Genomic DNA, 8,842 nt, shown 5'->3' on the forward strand with positions numbered 1-8,842 from the left:
TCAGTGATCCGTTCGTGTTCGCAAGATCTGGTGTGATACTATCACTATTCGATTCTTTAAGATCTTGCGCGACAAGGCATACCCATTTATATCAAAGTGATATAAATGAGCCTCTTACCATGCCCACGGCATTAAGTAAGTAAGTAGAAATTAATAGAATATTTTTAAAAAATTTAAAAGTTCTTTGAACTTTTTTTCAATTTGTAATTTCTTAGACACTAACAACTGAATTCAACTTACTTACCTTTCACTTTGGCGTTCGAATATTGGAAATCCTTCATATGTATTTCGACGGTTATTACCTTAGTGAGCTAGTAACAGTCCGAAACCTGAACTCTGAAATACAAAGGAAAAGCTTTCGGCGTTTTATGAATAAGTAGAAATAAGTTTATACAAATTAACATAACTATATTGGTCATACAAGAAACAATTACATTGACAATAAGCTTTAGTTCACGATTCCGAGAAACGTCAAAAGGCGATTAAAACTTTTCACGTTTCTAGTGATAGCTTGCAATCAGTCTTATCGTCGTCAGCTGATTCAACGCAATGGTTTTGATCTGATTAAAAGTGTTGTCTGCATTCGATAAGCCGTTAAGTAAGCGTAGCGTCAGTTCCTCATCGGTGGCACGTTCGACGAATGAAAGATAAATGTGTCCGCTATCGTCGTTGCACTGTTGATAAGCTATGATTTCGTGAAGTGAAGGAATACTTATGATAGGAAAATTCTCCAATTCGGGCTTCAGGTGAGACCAAAATTCAGACCCCTGGTACGATGAAATAAATGCTTCCTTCTCCTTGTCGATGTCGGTGTCCCACGTTGGAGACATAGGATGTGATTCCGAAGCATTACTCTGATCGATCAGTTCCTGTTTAATTTCTACACTTATGTTCTTTGAACTGTTTTCCATAGATCTTGGGTTTTTATTCTTTTGCGCTTGCGATTTTTGTTTTTTCGTCGGCTTTGTTTCAAGTTGCGTTGTATCAGCGACATCATACAAATTAGCTGATAGAAGATCAACATAATCAGGAATTGAAGGTAACGATTGGTGCTTCGGTGATCTGGACGGTATTTCATTGATGGCCTTAATGATTCTAGGATTAGTAACTTTATTAAGGTTCCTGAAAATGGAATAAGCAATGATTAATAGGTACTTGACGTGCGCTTAATAGTAATTATGAAAACACAGGAAAGGTTCTGATAGAACAATGCAATGAGACAAGCTCATGACTTTTTTTTCAATAATTTGGCTACAAAGAAGCATTAATTTCAAATGTTATACCTGTACGGTTCATCTTTTTCTGTTTTTAACTCATCCGTCTCGCTATTGTCGTCCCCGAACCTCGTGTGTTTTGAAGCATCTCCATTCAGAACTATAGGAGGGACTTTACTTTTGCCGTAGGTTTTAACAATTATTTTCGGCTCAACCGGTTCCATTTTTTTCTTCGATTTCCGTTTACGAATTCGTTTTCTCTTTGGCTTTGCATCGACTGGCGGTTTGTCTCTTGGGGGGGTTAGTAAATTCTGTGTTTTGCTGAAAACTTCCACCAATTGATCATTCTCATCCGATGAATCCGATGATACAGGTATGGATGTACCAGAGTCGCTTTCATCGGAAGATGATTCGCGCTTCCGTTTCCCATTTTGAATGGCTTCACCACGTGCTTCAACCGTTTGAAAGTTTCCCGCCTTCAGTGGGGAACTCACTTTTTGAGTACCAATGGCTGAACTGTTAGAAAGTTTGACTCTGGAAATGAGTTACCCAAAAATAATTTATGTGGAAATTATCAAAATATTTCATGTAATTCTGTAGCTAATTCGTTTAACTTACATCAAATTATCTGTTTCTCGAATAACATCCAGTTCTTCAGTTTCCGGGAACCAGACCTCGTCGGTGCTAGTTAGAACGACATCATGTTGGACATGGAACGCACTGCGAAGGTAATCCATCAAACAGCCAACTCGTTTCCACTGTTTGCGTCTTCCTAAGAACACTTTCTTCCGGTAATCGGAAAACACCTGACTCAAATCTAACTTATAGCGCTCCATTATATTTGGATTGAAATTGAAGAATCACCAATTAATTTACCGGAGAATACCAATTAATTTACCGGATTTTCTTTTTGTTTACATTTCGCGAATCAATCGTCGTCACCCGCACGCGTGTATACTGTTCGAAAAACGACGGGCGGTGTTTCGAAACACCCTGTGGTTTCGCAAGTGTCAAAGTCGTCGAAACAGCTGGTGTGTTTACAAATTAGCAACATGGCATTCAAAGTGATTCGAAATATTTAATTTTTGTTATTTTTATGCGAAGCTACGCGAAATAAGCACACAATTATTGAAACCTCAACTATTAACATTTGGGTGAGTGTAAAATAACTACCGGCAATGGATCGGCCTAGACCGTGTGGCTGCAAGGGACGTCGTACTTGTCTTAAGTGTGAGAAAGATTTCGCAATCGAAAGGATTGACTTCTTTAAGCAGTTTCAGGTGAGAATTGGAATGGTCCAAAAATAATCTTATATTTACATTTTAGTTAACAAGAACATTTTTTTAAAGTTAAGAGTTATTATGAAAAATTTTGTTTGTTCCAGTACACCCCTCAATCCATGAATCATTTAATTAATATGCATAACCTAATTAAAGGCGTTATTTAAACAGTCGTTGCTGTTAGAAACGCCTCAATTTATGCAATAAATTGATTAACATACTGAAATCAACTTTGTGTTGCGCGCATAATCTTTCACTTGGTTTATTCAAATTGTAAAATATTACCAACAGCTAATCAAGTTTTGATCAAATTTCAGACCTTGAAAGCGTTTACGTACTGTCCGTGGTGCAATAAAATCTACCCAGGATGGAACACCGCCGAAGTAATGGAGGAACACAAAACCGGACACAGGGGAATCGTGGGCGAATACTACCCCGGCGTCTACATTGATTTAGACTTTCTCAACGAGGAAGACGAACGGCTGCTGATGGCGGGTATCGATGAAATGCCATGGGACATTTCGCAGAGTGGCCGGCGTAAGCAAAACTTTGGACCGAAAACGAACTTCAAAAAGGCCAAACTGCGCGTCGGACAGTTCGATGGGTTCCCTTTGTTTTCCGAATTCGTTCAGCACCGGTTCGAACAAATCCCGCTGATGCAAGATTTTCAAACGATCGAACAATGTTCGCTGGAGTATACACCTGAAAAGGGTGCATCAATTGATCCCCACATCGATGATTGCTGGATTTGGGGTGAACGGATCGTGACGGTAAACCTGTTGAGCGATTCCGTTCTGACCATGTCGCGGTATCGCAGCGAGCAAACGCCCCGATACAATCTTCAATTTGTAGAAAAATACAAGGACAAACTACTAGCCGAGTTTCTGGACAATTCAACAATGGACAAATTTGATGATCGAATAGTGAGGATCCCGATGCCGAGGTAAGAAGTTATTGGGAAGATAAAAAAGTACTCAATGTTCATACTTTTTTTTCCTTGTTTTAGACGTTCGCTGCTGGTTTTGTACGGACCTCCTCGTTATCAATGGGAACATTCGGTGCTCCGTGAAGACATCATAGAACGTAGGGTGTGTTTGGCATATCGCGAATTTACGCCGATGTATCTCCAAGGAGGTAGCGAATTTGCAGCGAGTGAAGATGTGTTAAAGCATGCCCAAAATTTCTGGGATCACAAAGATAAAAATTTCGCTGTTGTACAATAAACTTGTTACTGGTAACGATAATCGTTTTATTTTATTTTTCAATGCAAATACACAATTTTAAAGACGTATAGAACCAAAAAAAATTGCTGCAATGAGTATTGTTGAAAGAAGATTATCCCTATTTATTGGTTTATACTTTCATTCTTTGGTTTGGTACATTTTACTAACTCTATAGAAGTCATTCGATTTGAAATAAAAATTATATTTTTATACTACTGAAACTATGATGTCAGACATCAATAACTTTGTTGTTGGAATAGTTTGATTCTGCATTGTATTTAATGATGTTTTTATCGCGATGAACAACATTTCCTAAGTTAATGTTGGTTTTGCGAGAAAGTAAAAATTATATTCCAAATAATGTTATTATTGTTTCATTTAAGTTTAATATACGTATTGGGGCCAATGTGGCAGCACAACAGCACTATTTTAAACTGTTATACGCTGGATTTTTTACGACTATACGACCTTTTAAAACATTTAGTTGGAAAATCTGAGCTCCACACGCGCCTTTTGTGAGCGAGCCGGCATCTGCCTGCTGAGATTTTTTTTCGGTAACTCACCGATCAGAAAAGTCGCGTACTCGTCCAGCAGCCAGCTCGTTCGTTCGAAGAAAAAGCGTCTTCTATCTACCAAATAAAATTTCAACGCTGCCTTCTTTTTTCGTTCGCTTTCGATCCACGGGTGGAAAACAGGAACAAAAATCTGTCCCGAAAACGACGCAGATCCTCGCCAGATAGCTAGTGGTGTGTTATTTTTAATAAAAGTGACGAGTTAGTTTTAATTTAGCTGGAAACTTTGGCAGAGTATTAGAAGAAATTTTGGTAAGTAAATAATCAAAAATGGTTCCGGCTTTGTATTCGCGCACCCCATTGCGTAGTCCCAATTATTGGTGCGGGTGTCTGAGGTTTGTTATTGAAATAATTAGAGGATTTCTTGCGTTGTAGAAATGGCTTCGAAGCGAGGACGCCCTGGTAAGAAAGCGGTTGTCGAGGAAGTGGTCGCCCCGGAAGTCGACAATGTTGAGCCGGTAAAAAACGGTATCGAAACCAAGAAAAAAGCTGTGAGCGCTAAATCGAAATCTGGCGCCCCTGTTGCCTCTGAAGTGCCCAGCAAAGGTGGCCGAGGTAGGAAAGCCGCTAAGGAGGAACCGGAAGTTGAGCCCGTCATTGAAGAACCCGCGGTGGTAGCAAAGAAAGGGGGACGAGGACGAAAACCGGCCAACGGAGCTGCGATAGAAGCACCAGAAGTGGAGATTGCTGCACCACCAGCAAAGCAAGCATCACCGGCGAAAAAGGGAAAAGTAGTGGTAGAAAGCAATAGTTCACCAGTTGCTGCCAAGGGCAAGGGGCGAGGCAAAACGGCGGCACCAGTTGCGGCCACTGAAGAACCAGCAGCAGAACCAGCACCACCGGCAGCGAAACGCGGACGCAAAGGAAAGGCTGAGACGAAAGGTAAACGAAGATGTTTTTTTTTTTTTAATTCTAATTCTAATTTAATTCTAATGCTTACATGAATAATTTCCTAAATTTTAGACTATTTTCATGCTGATTGTTTATCATGCCATTATTTGATTTTTATATTATTTTCAGAACCAGAGCAAGCCCCTTCACCGGCTAAGAAAGCTAAACAAATTGCAGGACCCGAAAACAACGAAGAGGCAGCCCCGGCACCTGCCAAGGGACGAGGACGTGGCAAGAAGCCTGCTTCAGAAAGTACGCAAATAAGTACTCTCAAAATTTGATCGAAAACTAATACATTTTTTGAATATTTTATCGCAGAAGCGGCTTCACCAGAAAAGGCATCACCAAAAGCTCCAGCCAAGAAAGGCGGCCGTGGCAAGAAAGTGGCCGCTGCCGAATCTGAGGGTAATTGAATCCGTATAGCACTCGATACCTATTCCGCTCGATTGTGGATGCCACTACACTTCTTTTCTGATGTGTTAGCTATAGAAAAAAAGGGTTACGAGTGTCGGAACTTAACCTAAACAGAATTACTTTAATTTTTTTTTGTTTTAAACTCACCTTTTTGTTATTTAACTATTACCGTAGTCTCGAACCGCTAGTAGGCGTTAAATTGTTTACTTTTTTGTTTATTAAACTTTAGTTCTCTTTACTGTAGCTTAAACTTTATCTACCTTATTTATTATCAGTATTTTTTCAGTTGCATTTCTCATATACATTTAAAGGTCTAATACCGTACGAATTTGAAGCAGTTTTCCGTTTAATTCTTCAATTATTTCAAAGACCCTTAGTTATTTTTCAGTTGCATTACATTTTGAATTTTTAGAAGCTCAGTAATCTGGAGCCAAAAACCAGAATGAAACGAAACCAAATTACTACTAACATATGGAATAGGTGTAAAATGCAGCCTAGTTGTAATAGATGTCATAAGATCACTGGACTTTTGGTGGCTTTTAGAAGAAATAAGTAACCGAATCCGGGTAATCTGGAAAATAATTGAAACTATATGAAAATCATACATACATTTTACTCAATAAACAAAGATTTGAAACTGTATATAAATAACCTCGGCACACCGTCCTTAATCTCACAAATCACATCACTAATAATGTCTCACATGGAGAAAGGTTTTACACTTAGCGCACTGTTAATATAAGTGGGACAGCAGAGCTTGAGTCGTTTTTTACGGAAAGATAGACAGGTTAGTGAAATTTATAATTTTTTTTGAATCTTTTTGAAAATGTTGGAAAAATTACACTGTCGATGGAAGAAGCCTCGGAAGTTTCATATCGCTGGTGTAACTTTTCTTTCTGCTTTTGTGTAGTTTGATTTCGTTTGTGCTCCATTCTATTGTGTATTGATTTCGTTACTCACTCTGGTGGAAGTTATCTGAGAATTTCTTTTCGTAGTTGGTTTTTGAAATTTCACTAATCTGCTTCTTTTCTGCATGTAATACTATTCTTCCTACTATCATTATGATAAGTTGTTTGTGTTTAAGATTTTCATGATCAGTTTTTAATCAAACATTTTGGCTGTCTTCCGTACCTTTTCTTTCTCCTCAGTACAATTAGACACTCCTGAAGATCAGAAAACGACAAGCACCAAGACATACGGTAAAAGTAAAAAGAATGAGAAAAAAGAGGAAGTTATTCAAGTGTTGAATGGAGGTAAGTGTGATAACTCCTACGGTTTTATAACCAACTTATGGTCTTTTCATTTAGACACTCCAAAAGAAGATAAATCTACCATCACAAAGGCAACCGAAAAGACAAATAAGATCGAAAAGAACGACGAGACCGTTGCACCATTAAATGGAGGTTAGTATCGAAGCACAACGTAAATTCTTAAAACAAATTCGCTTCCTTTTTTGTATCTCTTTCTAAAGAAACATTCACAATTTTTATCAGTTTTTCGCGTTATCAATATTTTTATTGTATTTAAAATGCGATTTTATTTATTTGAACTTTCAACAAAGGTAGTTTGTTACAGGTAAAACTTAATAGTAAAAGTTTTACCTAAGTTAGTTTAAATACATCTTTCCCTGCCATTTCACATTGCCCAGCGATAAAGTCAAATTTATTTTTAAACATGTCATCCCGTCAAAAATCCATTTTTCAAAAACTGCGTCAGCGTAAGCAATTTGTCCTCCAAAATTCAAATCAACAAAGTTTAGACTAAATTCCATATTCAATTCCAGTGACCCAAAGGAAGAAGAAAAAGACCGCTGATGATGTCGACGGAAATGCACAATCAGCAGAGGAACCGAAAGCCAAAAAAGCTAAAGCCGACAAGAAACCGGCCGCACCAAAGATGAACAAAACCGGTACCGACTACTCGAAGCTGAATTTCGACTTGGACGGGAAAGAATTCAACTATAAGATATCCAGCTGGAATGTTGCTGGGCTGCGAAGCTGGATCGATAAGGGCGGTCTAGAATTTTTCGAACATGAAAAACCGGATATCCTGTGCGTCCAGGAGACCAAGTGCGCTGAAGATCAACTGCCGGATGCTGCTAGGCAGATCAAAGGTTACCATCCGTACTGGTTGTGCAAACCAGGTGGTTATGCTGGTGTGGCAATCTACTCGAAGAAAATGCCTCTAAACGTCACCTACGGTCTGGGTGATGAGGAGCAGGATGCTGATGGTCGAGTTTTGACGGCTGAATATCTAAAATTTTATCTAGTCTGTGTTTACGTGCCAAATGCCGGTCGAGGATTAGTGACCCTGCCCAAACGGATGCGATGGGATGAAAAGTTTCAAGCATATCTGAAGGAGCTTGATTCGAAGAAACCGGTTATTCTCTGCGGGGACATGAATGTGGCCCACGAAGAAATCGATCTGGCTAATCCTAAAACGAACAAGAAAAATGCAGGTTTCACCCCGGAAGAACGAGCAGGAATGAGTAAACTGTTATCGCTGGGATTCGTGGATACCTTCCGCCAGATTTATCCGGATCAAAAGTCAGCCTACACTTTCTGGACTTACATGGGAAATGCTCGGGCCAAAAATGTGGGCTGGAGATTAGATTACTTTATCGCTTCCGAACGCTTGCAAAGTAAAGTTGTGGATCACGTCATTCGAACAGAAGTCTATGGCAGTGATCACTGTCCCATTACGTTGTTTTTGAATCTCTAGATTCATCTTGACCGTTGCGAACTTTAGTTTATTTTACTTATTATTTTCTACAATTTCTGCTTTTTTTTCCTCAGCCAACAGTAATTTTTCGAAGCATTCTCATTGCAAACACTCGTGACTACAAACTTACCACACCGCATTTGAGCTTCTGAGGGGAACAATCGATACAAAAATGCATTTATAAGGTGAAAAAGGAAGTGTAATTTTGGAAATAAAACCATACACCATGTACCATGTACCTACGTATTTTTTTAAATCTTTATTGCAAAATATCACAAAAATTGAAGAGAAAATTTATTACGAGAATCTGACTTTCCGGTTATTGGATTATTGTTTAAGGCCATTGAACCTAAACAAAAGTTCAGCATTAATCTATTAAAAGCGAGAGAAAAAGCTGACGGTAGTTATACCGAAATTTTTATTTTTTTCCAAATGTTTCTTCATATTATCAAACATTTTTTCTTAGGTTTTTTCTACTATTTTTTTCATGGTTCATTAATACTAAGTGTATACATGCAGGCGTTTAA

General features: G+C 38.6%; 3 protein-coding genes across 3 annotated transcripts; 2 read left to right on the forward strand and 1 right to left on the reverse strand.

Moving 5' to 3' along the window:
* Positions 1–387: 387 nt before the first annotated feature.
* Positions 388–2,180, reverse strand: LOC129756326 (uncharacterized). Its single transcript, XM_055753176.1, has 3 exons — positions 1,833–2,180; positions 1,284–1,748; positions 388–1,122 (listed from the first exon to the last, which is right to left on the reverse strand). Exons 1-3 carry the CDS (start codon positions 2,048–2,050, stop codon positions 501–503), a joined length of 1,305 nt encoding a protein of 434 aa, XP_055609151.1. The 5' UTR covers positions 2,051–2,180; the 3' UTR covers positions 388–500.
* A 42-nt stretch (positions 2,181–2,222) lies between these two features.
* On the forward strand, positions 2,223–3,786 carry LOC129756327 (alpha-ketoglutarate-dependent dioxygenase alkB homolog 4). Its single transcript, XM_055753177.1, has 3 exons — positions 2,223–2,494; positions 2,812–3,437; positions 3,501–3,786. The coding sequence occupies exons 1-3, from the start codon at positions 2,393–2,395 to the stop codon at positions 3,715–3,717; spliced, it is 945 nt and encodes a 314-aa protein (XP_055609152.1). The 5' UTR covers positions 2,223–2,392; the 3' UTR covers positions 3,718–3,786.
* A 463-nt stretch (positions 3,787–4,249) lies between these two features.
* Positions 4,250–8,553, forward strand: LOC129751669 (DNA-(apurinic or apyrimidinic site) endonuclease). The gene is made up of 7 exons (XM_055747313.1): positions 4,250–4,541; positions 4,665–5,171; positions 5,310–5,432; positions 5,499–5,585; positions 6,743–6,847; positions 6,902–6,997; positions 7,378–8,553. Exons 2-7 carry the CDS (start codon positions 4,667–4,669, stop codon positions 8,313–8,315), a joined length of 1,854 nt encoding a protein of 617 aa, XP_055603288.1. The 5' UTR covers positions 4,250–4,541; positions 4,665–4,666; the 3' UTR covers positions 8,316–8,553.
* The last annotated feature ends 289 nt before the right edge of the window (positions 8,554–8,842 follow it).

This window comes from Uranotaenia lowii, chromosome 3 (genome assembly GCF_029784155.1).
Source record: "Uranotaenia lowii strain MFRU-FL chromosome 3, ASM2978415v1, whole genome shotgun sequence".
Lineage (NCBI taxonomy): Eukaryota > Metazoa > Arthropoda > Insecta > Diptera > Culicidae > Uranotaenia > Uranotaenia lowii.

What these genes read in the sequence shown, in the direction of transcription:
- LOC129756326 (XM_055753176.1), bottom strand. Translation starts at nt 2,050, where the DNA reads ATGGAGCGCTATAAGTTAGATTTGAGTCAGGTGTTTTCCGATTACCGG. An exon ending in CGAGAAACAGATAATTTGAT is followed by an intron (nt 1,749 to 1,832) that starts GTAAGTTAAACG and finishes ACTCATTTCCAG; the next exon opens with AGTCAAACTTTCTAACAGTT. An exon ending in GAAAAAGATGAACCGTACAG is followed by an intron (nt 1,123 to 1,283) that starts GTATAACATTTG and finishes TTCCATTTTCAG; the next exon opens with GAACCTTAATAAAGTTACTA.
- LOC129756327 (XM_055753177.1), top strand. Translation starts at nt 2,393, where the DNA reads ATGGATCGGCCTAGACCGTGTGGCTGCAAGGGACGTCGTACTTGTCTT. An exon ending in ACTTCTTTAAGCAGTTTCAG is followed by an intron (nt 2,495 to 2,811) that starts GTGAGAATTGGA and finishes ATCAAATTTCAG; the next exon opens with ACCTTGAAAGCGTTTACGTA. An exon ending in GTGAGGATCCCGATGCCGAG is followed by an intron (nt 3,438 to 3,500) that starts GTAAGAAGTTAT and finishes TCCTTGTTTTAG; the next exon opens with ACGTTCGCTGCTGGTTTTGT.
- LOC129751669 (XM_055747313.1), top strand. Translation starts at nt 4,667, where the DNA reads ATGGCTTCGAAGCGAGGACGCCCTGGTAAGAAAGCGGTTGTCGAGGAA. An exon ending in AGGAAAGGCTGAGACGAAAG is followed by an intron (nt 5,172 to 5,309) that starts GTAAACGAAGAT and finishes TATTATTTTCAG; the next exon opens with AACCAGAGCAAGCCCCTTCA. An exon ending in TATTCAAGTGTTGAATGGAG is followed by an intron (nt 6,848 to 6,901) that starts GTAAGTGTGATA and finishes CTTTTCATTTAG; the next exon opens with ACACTCCAAAAGAAGATAAA.